The sequence below is a fragment of the Polypterus senegalus genome, chromosome 16 (assembly GCF_016835505.1).
Source record: "Polypterus senegalus isolate Bchr_013 chromosome 16, ASM1683550v1, whole genome shotgun sequence".
NCBI lineage: Eukaryota > Metazoa > Chordata > Cladistia > Polypteriformes > Polypteridae > Polypterus > Polypterus senegalus.
Window position 1 is genome coordinate 22,780,927 of NC_053169.1, and position 19,077 is coordinate 22,800,003.

The window sequence follows — 19,077 nt, forward strand, 5'->3', positions numbered from 1 at the left end:
AATTTTAATATGCTTAAAGTTCAGGTATCATGAAGAACGAGAACAGACATTAATGGTTTTACACTTCAAGTATTTAAATGTATACTGTAAATATTTTGTTTTTATTTTTTAAGAGACTAAAGCAGTTTGGCAAAAGAGCTTTGTTAAATAAACTACGGTTAGATCCAAAACCCTTTCTAAGGCATCGATGTATAATCAAATACCACAATACTTATTTTAGCCTTCAGATAATGGTCATTTCCTTACAGCCAAACACATGACTCAGGCTGATAACATTATGAATGAGCAAGTCTGTGTTAACAACACTAACGAAAAATGTAGTGTGCCACATTTATAATTTTAGATACTGTGACGTTTCAAAATGAAGTAGCTTGTCAACAAATTCTTCATCAAGACCACCTTTTGTTTCACTCCTCTTCCTAAACCAGGAAAAGAAGCGCTCCTGCTAAGCAAACATAAAATAAAACACACAAGGAAAGCATATTTCACAGATGGCTATGAAAACTGCATTCCACACTGACCCTTTCGTGTGACAGGAAAAATAAAGCCCAGTGTGTCAACTATTGTTGACATGATTTATGCTATGACCGGCCACTGTAAGCACAATTATAATCAGCAACAGGGCTAAGGACGCTGGCAGAGCCAAACACTCTGAACCTTAAAGCATTTTTTCAGGCAGACTAGCACATTGATAGTCCATGTATATTACACCAAATGAACTCTCTTCTACAGAGAAGGAACAATGGCAGCAACTTAATCTTATCTAACCTAGCCAGACACTTAACTGGAAACTCAGAGACAACAGAAGCCTTAACCAATTTAACATCAGGGTCTCTCTGTCTCTCTCTCTTTCCCCCCTCTTCCATCCTGGGTCTGCAATGAGGTTTTCATCCGATTATGTGCTGTACTAGACTGGTTATTGTGTAAAGAATCCCAGCAAGGGTTGTTCAGTATACTAATACTACAAAAATACTAAAAAACCCACATTTTTAAATGGTATGGTACCAGCAAACGTTAACTTTGTTAATACCCTTAAACAAACAAAAAATTTAAATTTCTTTTTTATTGTTAAAAAAAAAGAAACCACTTAAATTACATTTGAAAAACAGAAATAGAATTAAGTCTGCATTATTTATAGTTTCCCAGTTTTCTGCAGCAATTCACAGAGATTAAAACAATTTAAAGGACTGATAAGTATTTAAATTTATGCAAGAAGGATCAGCAACCAATATGATTAAGTAGTAATACTTCTCTTTTAAAGGCTGTAAAATTCTGCTTTAAAATGAAAAATGTTTCACATTTAAGACTATTAAAACTTATTTTTTCTAATGAAATGGGAGGGAAAAGGATTTAGTATAAGGATGGGGAAAAGAGACATGGCATGTAATAGAATGAACAAAACTTTTCCAGGCTTCATTAATGATGTTGTCATTTTCAATACTGCATGGCTTTCACACAAGCAAAAAAAAAAAAAAAGGGTGTCCTTTGTAAGTTTGATGCAAGTTGCAAGAGGGCTTTAGGGGCTACATGGGCAATACTTAGTCACTTAGGGAAGGACTAGTGTGAAGACAATAAGTTGAGAGAGGAGGAACAGCCCAATATTTATCAAGGAGTGGAGTGACAGGGTGAAGAGATGCAATATGATAAAGTCGTGGATAATATGCATGGAATTGTCAGTAGATATTGCCTGCAAAAGCAGATTGCGCTTCCAGAGTTGGAAACAATCTCCCAGTGTACTTTACTGTAAAAGGTGTAGGGAAAATAAAAGCAAAAATACATTTTCCCAAGAAAGTTAACCTCCTTATACAGTTGGGGATGGGAGTCAGACCTGAACTAACAACTTTGCATGAAAAGTTTTTGGTACCCCAGTCAAACCGCTTTTAACAGAATTCCAAAAAGTGAAAGAGGAATTAATTGAAACTGCATACACTAAAAACAAACTTAATTTATTTCTGCATATTTAATGAAACTAAAAAAATTAATTTGAATGGGAAAAAAAACAAACAGGAAATGAGGCATATGCAAATATTACAAGCATCCTTCCAATTGATTTATTAGTATTATTATTATTATTAAAAGCTTTAATGGAGAATACTTTAGCCACTAGTCCATAATTCCATGACAAGACCATTTAGAGCAGAATAACAGAATATCCGGGGTCACTAAACTTGAGAAGGGTGGTAGATATTTCCATTGTAATACATGTGGACTGGGACCCGGACACAGGCAGACGGACAACATAGTTCCACCACACACTGTTTATTTACAATATATTTACAAATCTTTTGTGCACTCACACACCCCAGTGCCTCCAGCACCGATTCCCCCAAAGTCCAGGCCTCACTCTTTCAGTGCCTTTCTCTTGGCCGCCTCCCGTCCTCTTCCACCCGACATACACTGCTGACTGGAGGGAGACGGCCCCTTATATGGGAACCCGGATGGGCTCCAGCTGCTTCCCGGCAATCAGTCATGGCCACACCCAAGTGTGGAGGAAGTGCCGGCTGCGCACCCGGAAGCCATCCGGGTGTCCCCTGTTCTCTTCCCCCCAGCACTTCCTGGTATGGCGGAAGTGCTGGGCTCCAGGGTTCCTCAGGCCCCCAATACAACCAGGGTGATCTCCCTCTTGCGGTCTGGAGGAGGCACAAGCCCTCCTCTGGTCCTCCTGGGCATCCCGGCCGGGCTCCAGCCCTGACTGGGTCCCACACGGGATACTCCGGCATTGGGGCGCCGCCTGGCGGTGGCCACGGGTCCCTACAGGGCTGGGCTTCCAAGCCCTGTACCCAAGGCCCCCAACATAACCAGGACGGACGCCCCCTCGCGGTCTGGAGGAGGCACAAGCCCTCCTCTGGTCCTCCTAGGCGCCCGGCCGGGGACCACAGACATTATTTTACTTTAATATTCCCATTATGACATTTAGATGCAAATTAATTTTTAATTCTGTTAATTTTTTTCAGTAATCCTTGACATCAAGTTACTTAATTATCCCTTTCTTTCAAAGCAAAGACTCTGCAACACAATTTTTAACATTGACATCTGAACAGTTAAATTAAAATCTAGTATAATCAAAACATGACTTGCCCAGCATAAAATATTTTATATTTCATTTTGTGAAATGAAACAGAAGAATTTTACCCTTTTGGAAAAAAAAACAGCATTAAGCAATAGTATCAAAGGTAGAGAGAAAGACTGCGGTAAAGTTATGCAAGGCAAAAAATGCATCTGTTCCCAGTAACTCCTGAACTCAACATTTGCTGCTGTTTAAACTTTCTTGCTGACTAAGTAAAATAACAGATATTGTACTGTTGACTTGGAAGGAACCATTTCCTTTGGAATGTATTTCAGCAAAATTTTATTCTAGGAGAGCAGAGTCTCCCATCATTAATCAGGGGACATGCGGATATGTACCCTTCCTGTCAATTTTCAACCTCCCTGCCAAAAAAAAAAAAAAGGCAGCACACCCCGCTCTTAATTTATCAATATATTCACCATGAAAACATAACAAAACCTGTGACTGCAATACTAGTGGTCAGAGTATGACATATCCAAATTAACAGAAAATGAATAATAAATAAAGAAAACCAAACGTGTAATGGGAAACAGATTTATGGAGGAACAGATTGGTTCCACATTTTTTTATAATTAAAAGTCATTTTATTTTAATGACATTTAAATGTTGCAAGTAACAGCATAAATTTATAAGCATTTTAATAAGTATCTGAGGAAGTGCATGACACTGACTTAGTAAAAAAAATTAGCAGTTTGCATTTTTTTATTGCATACTGCAGCAATTTAAGTGTAACTATGTTGTAATGTATGTGCTCCACATTTACAATACAACTTACTTGTTACTCATGGAGAAGATGCTGGATTCACATATACATACAGGCAGAGTGACCAACACCAACTGGTATATGTCCCATTAAATCCAGAAAAAAGTACCAGATTATAAATTAAAAAAGAGAACATAAAAACAACATTAGATTATGGCTATTTTAACTGAAACTTCCAAGTTACCTGAACCTTTAGTTCTAAACTGGTTTTCTTTTTACATTGTGTATTTAACAATGTATAATTTCCTTTAAAAGCTGCACCAACTCAAATGACACAGGCAGTGTAGTGTAATGGTTAAGGCTTTGGTCCTCAGATCCTGCAAGTGACACTGTGTAACCATGAGAAAGTCACCTGTGCTCCAAAAGAAATGTAACTAACTGAATGTCAAATGCTGTAAGTCACCTTGGATAAAGGCATCAGCCAAATAAGAAAAAATAATAAATGAGAAATATTAATCTAACTAACATGAAAGTTTTCAAGACTTACAACAAAAACCTTGAGGTGCTAAAATCAAATCTTATAAAAATAAAATTTCTAGTAACATCACACTTGATTGTGTTTTCATGAGGACAGCAGGTTAGCTAACAGCAGTTTGTTCATAACACCGGTTTGGGGTACAGTCTCATGCTTGGTAATTGTGTGAAGTTTGGACATCCCACCATTTCTTCAAGGTCCCCCAAATCCCCCCCACCTCAAACAAACTAGGCATGTGCCAGGTTAGTTAACATATCCAAATGGGTTTTGTGAGAATGTGAACCCTGTAAAATACTAAAATCCAGCAGCTGATGCTGTGGGAACAGGCTCCAGCGAGCCATGCCATATACAGTATATGCATGTATAATTTAATAAACTCTTTTCTTGCCTTTATTTTTATTGGGCCACTTCCCCAATCAATGGTGTCAATAATGGAAGTTCAGTGGAAAAGCCTTGCCCACTTTTATAAAAACAGCAAACTACAAAATGTTAACCGTTCTTCCAAGTGTATAATTAACAAGCACCATAACTAATGTTTTACAAATCATGTGGTTAATCTCATCATTGCAAACTTTCAAGTTATGAATATGTGTTTTCATTTATAAAACTATAAAGGAGTTAGTTGAGAGAAAAATACTTTAAATTAATCTTTAATATAGCTGATCTTTTTTAGGGGAATTGGGGAAGTGGATATATAGAGACTATCCAGGCCTTTTTGCTTTCTGTGAAGTAAGTGACATGCACATGTAGAACTAAGACTGAAAATCTACTGTCTTCACTTTGGTGTGTCTGTTGTACTCTAATTTTTTCTCATTATTAGATATGATTTGTATAATCTAAGTAATGAGCTTTTTTTATGTGACCACACATTTTTTTTACCAAATATATAGTGACTACAGCTATTTTGCCTTAGAAATAAAAGGCCTCTTGCCCAGACACAGGTTGTTAAATTTCATATTTTTGCAATTTTGACATCCAAATAAGTTTTGGATGTAATGTTTAAACCTTTGGTGCTCTCTGTCTCTAATATCATCCTCAAGTTTGTTGACAACACCACCACAAAATTGGTCTGATCAGCAAGGATGACGAGACAGCTTACAGAGAGGAGGTCTGATTCTTGGCAGAATGGTGCCAGGATAACAACATCACCCTCAGTGTTAGCAAAACTAAGGAGCTGATCATGGATTTCAGCAAGCAGATGAGAGCACTGTCTCGTTTAAATTGGAGGGGAGGCTGTGGAGCAGGTTAGCAGCTTCGGGTTCCTTGGGTTGACCCTCACTGATGACCTTAAGTGATCAACCCACACTCCAGCAGTAGTTAAGAAAACTCAACAACGCATTGAAGGCTTGGATGTCACTTACAAATCCAGTACAGATTCTACAAGTGTGCTGTGGAATCCATCCTCACAGGATGTATTACATCCTGGTACAGCAGCTGCTCAGTTCAAGATTTCAGAGCTCTGTAGTCTGTGGTGAAAACAATACAGCAGATTACTCGCACTCAGCACTCTGCAGTCCATGACATTCACACCACACACTGTCTTAGGAAGGTAAACAGTATCAGGTGGGACTTCAGCCATCCTGCACTGCCACTTTTCACCTTCCTCAGTCCTGAAAAGCATCTAAAGTCCATCTGAACCTCCAGATTCAGAAATAGTTTTTACCGAACAGCAATTAGGCTTATGAACAATCAGTAATCTTGTCACCTCCACTGCTACTACTTTTGCTACCTTCCACAAGCATTTGCTGTCATTTTTTGTATTTATTCTATATTTATTTTGTTCTGTCTGCACAGGCACATGTACGTAAACATTTCATTGTAGATGGTACTTGTACCACTTGCACACATGAAAACAAAGAGTTGAATCTAAGCCCAGCATCTGGAGTACAACATTCAGTGTTAGTTCTACATTCTGAACATTATGGTGGGGTGGCTGAGGTGGTTGTCCTTCACAGAGGAGCATTCACTCAAGAAAGGCAGTATTCAATTAGACCACCAATAGGTCTATGATAATTTTCTTTTCTCTTAGCAACCTGAGAACATATTTACCTGATCAACAAATCTACACTTCCTACACTGTATACTGATCTATATCTATCTATATAAAATGTTAAGATTTGTTTGCCACACATAAATTCACAAACCACTGGGTCTTGAACCTTGAACTTGGTCTTCATTGAAAACTTATACCATGATAAGTGTAACACAATCCTTGACTTGGGGTGCAGGCTACCTTAGCCACAGAATTGGGCTTCAGATCCTTATCACATCAGGCTGCGATGTCGCTGTGTGTTGTCAAGTCAAGTTGGGGAGCATGCACTGGTACAGTGTGTTGCCGATACACGACGAAACTGCCGCTACATGACATCCACTACACGACGAAAGAACTCGGTATCACGGTTGGTAACCCCCTAGGCAGACACGTGGTCCAGTCCCACCCTCCAGAAATATTCCTCCATCTGCCGCAGCCAGGTGTTACGTGGGCGACCCCTTGGCCTGGTCCAGCCACTCGGGTCCCCAACAATGAGAATCTTCCGAGCTGGATCACTCTCGGGGTAACGCGCCACATGACCATAATTGACGCTCCCTCACAATGCAGGTAATGTGCCTCATTTGGGACTCCATGAGCAACTGCTCATTCAACACAAGGTCAAACCAACGGGACCCATGGATTTTCCGGAGAGACACAGTACCAAAGGAGTCCAGTCTTCGTCTCAGGTCACTGGATAGGATCCATGTCTCGCAACCATATAGCAAGACAGGAAGTACCAGGACTCTAAAGACTTGGACCTTTGTCCTTTTGCATAGATATCGGGAGCGCCACACACCCCTTTCCAGCGACATCATGACCCTCCATGCTCTCCCAATCTGTCTACTGACTTCATAGGAAGAGTCACTCGAGACACGAATGTCACTGCCAAGGTAAGTAAACTTCTCGACAAGGTCGACACTCTCTCCGCAGACAGACACACTGCTGATGGCTGTGCCCAAGAGATCATTAAAGGCCTGAAACTGCGTGCTGTGGTTGACAGAAAAAGCACAGCGGGGCCAATACACAACATTAATGACAGGAAAAGACCCATGGTGAGATCTGCTGACAGTGAAGCACATTGCACAGGCTAACTGATTGATTTCAATGCAAGCGTTAAATCCTGCACACCGCGTGCAACAAACTTACACATGACGAAAGAACTGGAGGTGCAGACTTCCTCCACCACATTACTGGGCTTCGTGTCCTTCCCATGCAGAGTGCCGGCACGGAAATGTGACACGAAAACAACTGCCACACGAGCAAACAGCATGTGAGCAAAGGCATCACTGGATGTCAGTTGAGGACACTGCAGTAACCTCGGCTGAGTGGCCCGAGCTGTGTTCTGTGAGAGGTGCATGCACCACATCTGCAGTTACTAATTACTAGTTAAGAAAGAATAAAAAAAAAAAAGAATCAAAAACATGACTGAGTTAATGAGATCGAAGCAGATCTTTCTGACCTTTGTGCCAAGTGTAATGTTTAGCAGAAGCTTAACATCATATACCAATCACCAAACACAAGCTAGGTCATGAAGCATGGCAGCAGTACATGTACAGAGTGCTCCAGATCTAATTATGCAGATCCAGATCGTCTGGATGACTGATTTATGCGGGGACGATTCCAGTTCGGCGCGAAGACGATTCTTCATGTCGTCAGTTTGCGCACTTCTCGATGGTCCGGGATTTTCTATGTAATAAACTTAATAAGTTACAGGGTAATGAAAATTGCATAATTAGATCTGGACCACCCTATATACCTCTTTGCATTCGAGCTTGGCACATTTGTACAATGGCAGAAAGCATTGAAAAATCCTGGAGGTAAACTTGCTGCGGTCACTCATCTTCCAGCAAAGCAACAGCTATAGCTACATTCAAGTAACAAAAATATACAAATAGATAGATACTGTAAATAAATATATACATATCAAGGACTGGCTCCGGATATAGCCCATACTTCAAAAGAATTGCCGTACATTAACAGACTGAATTAAACCTTAGTGTGGTTCAGCAATATGGCAAAGAATGAGAGAAATAAGAAAAAGGCATGCTATTATGATCAAAGCAAGTGGATACTCATCTTAAGACTTTAACTGCCGTCAAAAGACCTGCAAAAACACGTGCGTGCAAGGGAAGGAACAGTTTTAAGACTTTTTAAAAATTAAATTTAGAAAGGGAAACAAGTCTTGGGTATGACACTCCATTTGAGATGCACCTTCACAATTATGTTTCCACTTTGACATTTCACAATAATTATTAAAATATCCGAATTACAAACTCCCAGATTCTACTAAGTATTAACTGTATGCAACTTCCCTAAGGCACTTAGCTGAGAAAAGAATTATGACATTAGAGCGACAAGCTTATGAACATAAAAATTGTAATTGACAATTATCCTCCTGCACGGACTATGTCACCACTTCGCTTTGTGCAGTTGTGCTCTGCCACTTTATAAGTAATCTATATACCAAGCGCAGGCAGATTCGGTATAAACTTGTCAATCATTTTCCTGCAGCACTTCCACTTCTGAGACGATCATTATATTTTACGAAGTGAAACATTCACCTAACAAATCTGGCTGTACAAGGTACTTCAGGTAAAACAAAAAGTGCAGAGGAGTTGTGACACCGTAGCCCTACTAAAAATACGAGATAAACGAAACGTATTCGCCTGCTTTACACGGTTTGCCTGACTTCTTCACATTCCGTGACACAGTCTGCAGCGGACTGAGCCGACACCCTCAAACCACAAAGCAACAACTGCACCCTACAAAAACTATCGCCTACAAAACAGGTGTTCTAAACCTTTTAACATAATCAGAAATGCGGATTTAAAAAATGTTTTACTTTAATACCATCATAGCAAGAAACTGGTTACTTTATATGGCACGTTTACAGCTGAAGACAATAACACAGGAACTACAGTTCAGACCAACAAAGCTAAACAGTCAATGATAGGCCAATATTCGTCCAATTCAATGTCAAGGAAAACCCGGAATTTTACAGGATGGAAACAAGAAATTGCTTAAACTAAAAATACTTATAAGCTTCGTCAAAAACAAAAATTACATAGTGCATGGTTTACTGTACCTTGCTGTTATCCAGGTCCTCTACTGCAGCTGACATTTTACTCGGCTACACTCGCAACTTAAGTGCTTCTGCAGACGCCCCAAAAGCAATTTCAGCAGCGCTTACAGCCTTCTTTTCTCCAGATTGCCTCACTCGATTCTTTCCCACAGTTCCTATCACTCTACAACCACCTCCACTAACTTTAAGCCCCGACTCCGAAACCACACAATTGGACAAGAGGAACTCCAATGCTCCATTTCTAATGGGTATTTTGAATGACAATCACTCAGTAAGCGCCAATTAATCGCCGCTCTACGAACGCCTTTCCGGGTCAGACGTTTAGTTCGCGGTTTTATTGTGGGAAATGTAGTGCTTAAAAAGGGAGAAGCCTTCCAAACAGTAACTGCTTGTTAATGTAAAACTACGACTCCCAACAAGCTGATCAATGATATATATCGATGTTGAATTTTTTGGCGCAAGTGGAGCTTATTCTTCAGTCACGTTTCCTATATATTGAGTAAGAACGTTTGCATTCATTTGATATATAGTAATAACTTTAATGACTGTATAATGTGTTTTATTAATGTTGAAAAGAAATGAGCCGCGATCAACTGGCAACTTTAAACGTTTTTCCCCATTTATGAAAATGATGTTATGAAAACAGTTTTTATGTTATGAAGACAGTTTTTGCTATGTTTTTGTTAACTGAGGGTTGAATTATTTTATTGAATGACACCAGATTTATTGTACGTTTTGAAAGAAAAATCACAAACTGTAGTTTTGGCCAGCATGTTTAAAAAGTAAATATAATTTTAGAACTGTTGAAAACAGAGTCAGAAAGAGTTCAATCTCAGCACCCGGGTGAACGAGGGTATCTGACAAAGGTAAGTTAAAGAGCACAGTTGACGCCAGCTATGACTATGTGACAGTCAGTTAAGGAGAAGTCTGTTTTCTCCTCAGCTACTCGCTGGATGACCTCAGCAAGTCATTTATCTGGATCATAATTAAAAACGTGGAACCCTCCTATGAAGTTCCTTGCAGTCCCTTTTTTGCCATGTGGTGAAAGGGTGCTGTGTAAGATACAATTCATTGATTCTGAGAAAAGTGCAATATTAGAAATGTTTTTTTAGCCACTGTAAGCAATTTGTGTACAGCACACTGTTGTATTTCTCTTCTGTGTTTTTCTTAGTTGCTATATTACTACATACTTATTTTTGCTAAATTATTCAATTTGTACTTTGTTACCTGGAGAATAACTTAAAGCAAGAATTCCATTATACTAATAACATAAACCAAAAGGAAGCTTAAACTTGAAAACAAGTTTTTACCCAATATTCCAGTTTTGTGTAGATTTGAGGGTGCTGAATCCAAATGAGGCAAAAGAATTACTCTATCACATCCAGGTTTAAAATGAAAAACACAATTCTAGATTAAAAAAAATAAAATGAATTATTTAGACTTGAAAAAGAATATATACTGCACATATTGTTTTTTTTTTTTAAATTACTACTTGTAAAACTTTGTCACTTGGTATTTTTTTTTCTCATGCAATCCTTGGTAGGTGCTTGCTGGTGGGATGACCAGCGGACGCCTGCTACCATAGTCTTTCTCCACTTTCCACTGTAAAGTCTCTCCATCTGAGCGATGCTCTGGTGAAAACCTCTGTCCAATGTCATCAGAGACCTGTCCCATTTTCTCAGAGGGAAGAAATGTAGAAAATTAGGGTTGCACACAACTGCTAGGTTAGAAGAGAGAAATCCCTCCATTAGTTCCTTGTAGTTTTCTGTCCTTGTATTCCCAAGAAAATTTTGGCATATGCTTTTCAATAAAGTAAGGATGTGCATTCTTTTTCTGTTTGCTTACCTGTTACCTGTAAAAACAATGGATGGATCAACTTGACTTTGCATATTTCTGTAAGAACCATTTAAACAACATCTTTCTCTGTTATGCACAATAAAAGAGACATCTTTCTAAACTTCTTAATAGAAAATTCCTGGGTATTTTGAAGGAATAATAAGAGACAAAAAAAAAAATACTGATTGAGAGAAAAATATGTGAAGGAAATACTTGATTTTGGGTTGTTTCCACATCAACTAACATTAAAGAATAAGGAAGATTGTCATTTACTTGCCATTTTAAAAACATTGATTTTTTTAAAAGAGTATTTTCACTGAATCTGATATCTCACAGAAACAGTTTGTGGCAGAGAAATTCTAGTTTTAGAAATGGATTCAGTGCACCTAAATCTATAAAATATACTTTTTTTTGTGCAGAAGGAGTTTGGTGAAGACCAGTGTTCTTAATAAAATTATAACAATTCATCATTTATTTATAAAGCACTTTAAAACTACAGAGTTGAGGCCAAAGTGCTGTACAAAGACAATAACCATCCATCCATCCATCCATCCATTATCCAACCCACTATACCCTAACTACAGGGTCACAGGGGTCTGCTGGAGCCAATCCCAGCCAACACAGGGCGCAAGGCAGGAAATAAATCCCGGGCAGGGCGCCAGCCCACCGCAGAACAATAACCAATAAATCTAAAAAAATAATGACAGAAACAAACACATAAATGAAAACCACACAAGGGAGGACAATCAACACTCAAAGTGAATTAAAAGCCAAACAGTAAAAATGAGTCGTGAGATGAGATTTAAAAATCAATAATGATGGAGCCATCCTAATATTTAAAGGATTTAATTTCGGCAGTTTTAGTCTGGCGCTTTGTGTTGTCGACGGATCTCGGAGACCTAGCAGAAATGTAGGGGCTAATCAGGTCACTTAAATAGCCAGCAGCCAGACCTTTTAGAATTTTAAAGGTAATTGTAAGAATCATATCAATAATCCTATACTAAATAGGAAGCCAATATAATACCTTAAGTATTGGGTTAATATAATCGTGTTTTTTAGACCCAGTTAAAGGATAGGCAGCAGCATTCTGAACCAATTGAAGGCAGGAGAGACAAGCCAGAAATAATGCCTAAAAATAAAGGGCATTACAATAGTCAAGGTGTGATGAAATAAAAGCATGTATAACTTTCTCAAAATCCTCAAAAAAGACCAAAATGCCTTTACCTTGGATAGGAGTCTCATCTGGAAGAAGCTAGACTTAATAACTGAATGAATTTGAATATTTGCAGTTACATATTACTTTAGCATATGTTACTAGGGAGGCTATTAACAAAGGTTTTGTGGTTTATTGTTTGCTCTAGTAATGTTAGCTTTGCTATGAGCAGCACAGTGGTTCACAATGTCTCCTCACCGATCAAGCAAACTTGACCCCTGCCCATTTGGAATTTGTGTATTCTTCCTGCATTGACATTAATTCTTTCTGCATACTTCACGTTCTACCATTTCCTAAAGATATGTGTGTATAGTGGGAAACCCTACCCTAATAAATTGCCTCAGTGTTTCTATGAGTGTGTTTTATGATGGATTAGTGTCCTGTTTGTGTTTGATTTCTCCTTTAAGCCCTATTCTATTGGGATAGTCTCCAGCTGGTCAATGCACTGCAATTGAAAAACGCAGGTTTAGAAATTGGATGATAGGATCAACAGTGTGATCACTTGGTTTGAATATTCAATTAAAACAATCTACATTTTGTTGAAAATAAATAAGGTCTATTGAACTTCATTACAGTCAAAACTGCACAGTTTTTCCTAAGATGCATTTGTTTTAATACATTCTTGTTTCTTCACAGCTTTTGGACATTGCTTTTATGAGCTTTCTAAAGTACAAGTTTTTGGATGAAAGACAAGATTTCCTCAGTTCCGTTTGTGACTAACTTGTATCAAGAATGAAAATTTGTCAATTAATAAGTAAGACATTGCATGACCGATTGTGGAGACCTTCTGGAGGACGTCCAGTTCAAATATCAGTCTCAGCTGCCTGTTTCTCAGGGTCATGCTTGTGGAATTCTAGAAAGAAAAACCTGAGTCAGTATGAAATGGTCAACCAGGAAGAATATTCCTTGTTGGTTCGTTCCGTGGTGTCCTCAAAACTCTGCCCCCAAACACCAACAAGCTTAGCCGAGGAAGATGGACAGCTTTATGGACCCATCGTTAAATCAAAGCCTGTTAAGGGCAAACACAGCGGCAGAGTTCTTAGAAATGCTTTTCCTTTGATGAGCCACAGTAAAGTATTTAACCATTCCCCTGAGCCTTCACTGGTCACTCCTTTAAAGATTGCTTTGCATAAAGATCCAAGTAAATTGGAAATGGTTAGTGTGACTCGAATCTTGCAGGAGACAATGCCTGCGGATCAAGCTTTTTATTTAGAGCGGTGGAGAAAAAAAATGATTGATCAATTAGGGGAAGATGGCTTTGAAAACTACACTAGAAGTAAGTAAGAGTTTGTCTGTAGATGTGCTGAATGCTGCCTGCTATAAGCTTTACCCAAACTTGTCTATAGTGAAGTAAAAAAAAGAAATGGTGTCCGTTCCTAACAGTATGATGGGGGATTCTAATGATTATTTTTTTTGTTCTTTATTTCACCGTATACAATTTCTTGTATTAGGAATTTGTTAGTTTTCGCATACCCCTTGGGGTCAGAGCACAGGGTCAGCCATTGTACAGCGCCCCTGGAGCAATTGGAGGTCAAGGGCCCAGCAGAGTAGGATCTCTTTTGGCAGTGACGGGGATTTGAACCGGCAACCTTCGGGATACCAGCGCAGATCCTTAGCCTCAGAGCTACCACTCTAGTGCATTATATTGTTTTGCTGAACAGTTTCTGTTTAATTCATACAGAACTTTGTCAGATGGTAATACCCATTTCTTATGGACTCTAGTTTTGCAGGACAGTCGTTATTTACCATTTAAAATGCCTGAATCCATGTTTAGGAAGGTGAAGGTGAGATCATTTGAACTACTTACCATTTGTCCTCTAAAGATGTAAATACATCTGACTAGTAATTTGATTAGAACTATACATACATCATTGATGCAAAAGGAAAGAAAATACAGTAAATAGGCTGCTGGCTGCTGAATGTGTGATGAGAGAGCCATGTAACGTTCATTTTAGAAATGTGTATGTGTTTTCCTCAGGTTTATTTAGACAAGGAAAACTGTTTCATGGTGCCTTAGAAGAGATCTTCATGCCCACTGAGTCTCAAGAAGCAGATGAAGAAGAAGTGCAAATATCTGGATACATTGAGAGTGTACAGCATGTCTTAAAAGACATTGGTCACGTGTATGCAATTGAAAGTGCAGTGCAGCATCATTCTCTCAATTATGTTGGCTTGGTGGACTGCATAGCTGAATATCGGTAAGTTGAAGGATACTTACAGCTGATGATCTTTACAGAAAAGTGTTACTAATTAAGGCCTGGAGCAGAAAGACACACAGCAACAGCATTATCTATTACTAGATCTGTGCAGTCTTATATGAAGATACTAATAACGTATCTATCTATCTATCTATTGTGTACATACATTAAACATCAGTTATTTTTGTAGTCTCTGGTATAAAGACTCATGTTTCTGCAGATTTGTACTTTTTCATTTAATGTGGTGTTTTGAGTAAATGCTTTAAAACCAACATTTTATAAATACTTATAGTCCTTCTTCTGGAACATATAAAAGTACTCTGTTGTGGTTAAGGATGACCTCTTGAACAATTTTTAAGTTTGTCTGGGCATGAAATGTCACCAGTTAGGCAAAAGACTGACAAAGAGACACCTAATGAGTAGTAATTGCATCAGAACAATGTTAAAAGGAAAAAGAAAAGAAAAGGCAGCATAAAGATGAAGGATGCCTCACACCTGGACAAACTTGTTAGGAAGGCAGGCTCTATTGTAGGAAAAACCGGGCTGGCACCCTTCAACATCTGCAATAAAATGTTACAGATGTTCTATCAGACGGTTGTGGCGAGCGCTCTCTTCTACGTGGTGTTGTGCTGGGGAGGCAGCATAAATAAGAGGGACGCCTCACGCCTGGACAAACTGGTGAGGAAGGCAGGCTGTATTGTAGGCATGGAGCTGGACAGTTTAACATCTGTGGCAGAGCGACGAGCGCTAAGCAGGCTCCTGTCAATCATGGAGAATCCATTGCATCCACTGAACAGTGTCATCTCCAGGCAGAGGAGTAGCGTCAGTGACAGACTGCTGTCACCATCCTGTTCCACTGAGAGACTGAGGAGATCGTTCCTCCTCCACACTATGAGACTCTTCAATTCCATTTGGAGGGTAAACGCTAACATTATTCAAAGTTATTGTCTGTTTTTACATGCATTTTTATTACTCTTTAATTTATTTTTTTTTTTGTGTCAGTCTACTGCTGCTGGATTATGTGAATTTCCCCTTGGGATTAATAAAGTATCTATCTATCTTAAAGACTTAGTACATTTTATTTATAGGTTATCTGCCATATTTATCATGTAGGCTATTCTAAATCAGTAGTAGGTATCCTTGGCCCAGGGTTGTCACAGTGGCTGCATGTTATTTTGTGCAATCAGTTTCATAATCTATCCATCCATGTTTGAATCTTCTTAATTAAGTTCATAGTTTATACCTTGGTATTATTACATGCCTGGCAGGAGCCACCCAGAAATGTGCATTTCCTGAATAACAACATCATGTTGTGAATGGAATTAACTGAATCACTTTAATAAATGATTCATACTGATAACATCATCACATAACAAAACATTCTCAAATGTCTCAAATGTGCTTAATTCAGTTCAGCTGCATGGGGAGCCGCAGCCTGTTCTAGCCGTTCCCGGGCATAAAGCAAGAAACAGTGCTGGTCAGTTTGCCAGCTCTTTGCATTGTCTGCTCATGCGTACATCCACGGTCACTCTCAAACTATGTATTTGAGTCATCCATTTGAAAAGAGAATACATTAAGGACAGGTACCCACAGGGTCAAAATTTTGGGTTGGGATATAGTCTATGATCGTCCCCTAATCAAATGAGGTAGATTTGGTATATATATATATATATATATATATATATATATATATATATATATATATATATATATATATATATATATATATATATGTATGTTTATGGATGTGTGTCTGTTTGCTAATATACAGTATACAGTGTGTGTGTGTATATGTATGTATATATATATATATATATATATATATATATATATATATACGCATACCTAATATTTTTTTTTTCTTTATTATTTCACAGTGGTAATTTATGTGTAATTGAGTGGAAAACATCTGAAAAACAAAAGCCTTCCCTACGCAACACTTTTGACAACCCACTGCAAGTTGCTGCATATATGGGTGCCATTAATAATGATGATAAATATGGATTTACGGTGAGTAAATAAGAATGATTTTAAACTTTTTACATGCTTGATTATGTTGTTTGATCGTACGCCCCCTTTTGTACAGTAAGTGTACCAAATATATGTTTGGAGTATTTAACTAATTTTATATCAGCGGCTTCATGTAACACAGGATCTTGTTAAATAGTAAAAATTATTACAAATGCTATCTATGTGCATAACAATATAGTCTCAGTATTACAGAGTTTGCTGATTGAGAATTTTGGAATTGTAAGAGACAAATAAATATGTTCCAAAATCATTCTTAATTGATTTCTGAAACATCACTAGGCATATTTTCTATAAAACCTTTCTGCATTGTGAGTCACTGACAACATGAAGTCAGTGTCAGAACATTTACATCTAGTAATGGATTCACCAATGTGCTCCTCTAACTGTATAAAGCTTCTGGTGCAGTATGAACAGTTCTGGTCAGCACACTACAAAGACATACAGAGCAGCTTTAGAAGCTGACCAGAGAGGAGGAGCAACCACATGCCTTTTGGGCCTGCTTACTCAAAGTGGTACAAGGAACCTTCCAGCCTTCTGTTGGAAATCATTAGGCATATTTTCTAAGAAGTCCATTTGCATTGTGACTCACTGATACCATAAGGTCAGTGTCAGAAAATACATGTACAATATTACAAAATAATAATGTGCCCCATCTTCACTGTCAGAGGAGGAGGATTTGCATAAGAAAATGAGGTAGAGACCCTTGGTTTTCCAGGTAGTCTGATGTGAATGCATTTACCATGTTCAGCACATATATAATATTTGCATTTACATTGTCAAACTATAAATTAAGGAGACAAATAAATATGTCTAATTTCTGTATAGTAACAATTTTTTTCTAATGTGTTAACATAATGTAATCCTTTGTTTCACTTTTTTCTTGTTCCATGTTGATAGGACATTCATTTTTATCACAATTTTTTAAAAATTAAATATATACTATTAGCTTCCTCATTCTTCTTCATATTCAGTACTCAACTAGACCTCCCGGCCAGTAGTGATGTTTCTCTCCTAACATGAAGAGTTCATTTTCAATCAAGTTTCAACAAGTCTTTCTTTCTTCCTTATAGGTAGAAAATGGCCTGATTGTGATTGCATACAAAGATGGTTCACCAGCACACCCGCACTACATGAACACAGAAGTCTCCAGGGAGCATTGGACCAAGTGGCTCTTTCGTTTAGAGGAATATATGGACAAAAAAGACAAAATAATAGTGAAAAGCTGAGTACTCACCTTTTAATCTGCAAAAGCAGAATGTAACCACAGCATATTGCAGTTATAATGTGAAAATATTTTTGTGTAGAATTTATATACTTTTTAATAAAATACTGTTTATATGGAGCAAGAATTGCAATGTTTATACCACAATATAGTATAATTCTTGGATTGAACCTTTTATTTATAATACCACTTGTACTTTTGCTTACTTAAGATGGGAGCATTAGGCCAGTTAAATGTGATTGTTTTCATAATATAGTACTCTGTATATCACCACATTTTAGTAAACTGCAAATTTTAATTGCGCCTTTTATGCAGTAGTAATGACAGTTTTATTCTTTGGTCAAGTACCATTTATTGTGGACTAGTAAAAGCCAGAAAAATGATTACTAAAATATTTTATTATTGGAAAAAATAATCCATTGCTGTACATTATCATCTTTCACTACAGCTCTCTCTACATTCATTTTATACATAAAAAAATTGTAACCCACACTGAGGAGGGCATGCTATTGTGAGCCTCCATTAACATAACACAGTACGCAATGCTCTCAAATTAACTGTGCCTGTTTAGATTAAAATAGTTGATGTTGCTGGTGTTTATTTCTCAAGCTGCCTAAATATTTTTTGGTATCAGCAAAGTTTTTTTATTCCTTCTTCATTTTATATTTTAGGTCATTCTAATGGATCAGAAACTACCCTAAGCTCTTTTAGCACAGGTCAGTTATGCAGGAACTAGAAAATCTTGTAGGCTGCTAGTTTTCATTTCACGTGAACTCCTACTCAATAGTATGTTTCATTTAAAACAAAAAATAAATAAATGTTATTTAGGGTTCTTCAGTTTTTAATTCTTTGCAACTCTATAAGACTGAATGCTCTAAGCATGTCCTTGGTGGTCCAGGATGAAAAAAATGATACACCACAGTGTGCATAGCATGATTTAAAAATGACTAAATAGAAGATGACAAGAGGCCTGACTCATCTAAACAGGGTTACAGGAAACTGCAGGTTGCTTGAGTGTATAATGATAGACCAAAAAGTTAGATACTACAGTGATCCCCCGCCTATCACAGAAGTTACGTTCCAGACCCATCAGCGATAGGTGAAAATCCTCGATATAGAAAGACCATATAGATAAACATTTTTTTTTTATAGTTTAAG

General features: G+C 37.9%; 2 protein-coding genes across 2 annotated transcripts in view; one reads left to right on the forward strand and one right to left on the reverse strand.

Moving 5' to 3' along the window:
* The window catches only part of snx5 (sorting nexin 5), a 43,094-nt gene extending 33,510 nt beyond the window's left edge, over positions 1–9,584 (reverse strand). Inside the window, exon 1 of the mRNA XM_039737889.1 lies at positions 9,423–9,584. Coding sequence (XP_039593823.1) covers positions 9,423–9,458 — 36 coding nt within the window. The 5' untranslated portion in view covers positions 9,459–9,584. The remainder of the gene's footprint in view (positions 1–9,422) is intronic.
* Positions 9,585–9,806: 222 nt separating this feature from the next.
* Positions 9,807–18,737, forward strand: mgme1 (mitochondrial genome maintenance exonuclease 1). The gene is made up of 5 exons (XM_039738772.1): positions 9,807–9,918; positions 13,105–13,744; positions 14,447–14,666; positions 16,544–16,676; positions 17,768–18,737. Exons 2-5 carry the CDS (start codon positions 13,201–13,203, stop codon positions 17,921–17,923), a joined length of 1,053 nt encoding a protein of 350 aa, XP_039594706.1. The 5' UTR covers positions 9,807–9,918; positions 13,105–13,200; the 3' UTR covers positions 17,924–18,737.
* Positions 18,738–19,077: the final 340 nt, after the last annotated feature.

What these genes read in the sequence shown, in the direction of transcription:
- mgme1 (XM_039738772.1), top strand. Translation starts at nt 13,201, where the DNA reads ATGAAAATTTGTCAATTAATAAGTAAGACATTGCATGACCGATTGTGG. An exon ending in CTTTGAAAACTACACTAGAA is followed by an intron (nt 13,745 to 14,446) that starts GTAAGTAAGAGT and finishes TGTTTTCCTCAG; the next exon opens with GTTTATTTAGACAAGGAAAA. An exon ending in GACTGCATAGCTGAATATCG is followed by an intron (nt 14,667 to 16,543) that starts GTAAGTTGAAGG and finishes ATTATTTCACAG; the next exon opens with TGGTAATTTATGTGTAATTG.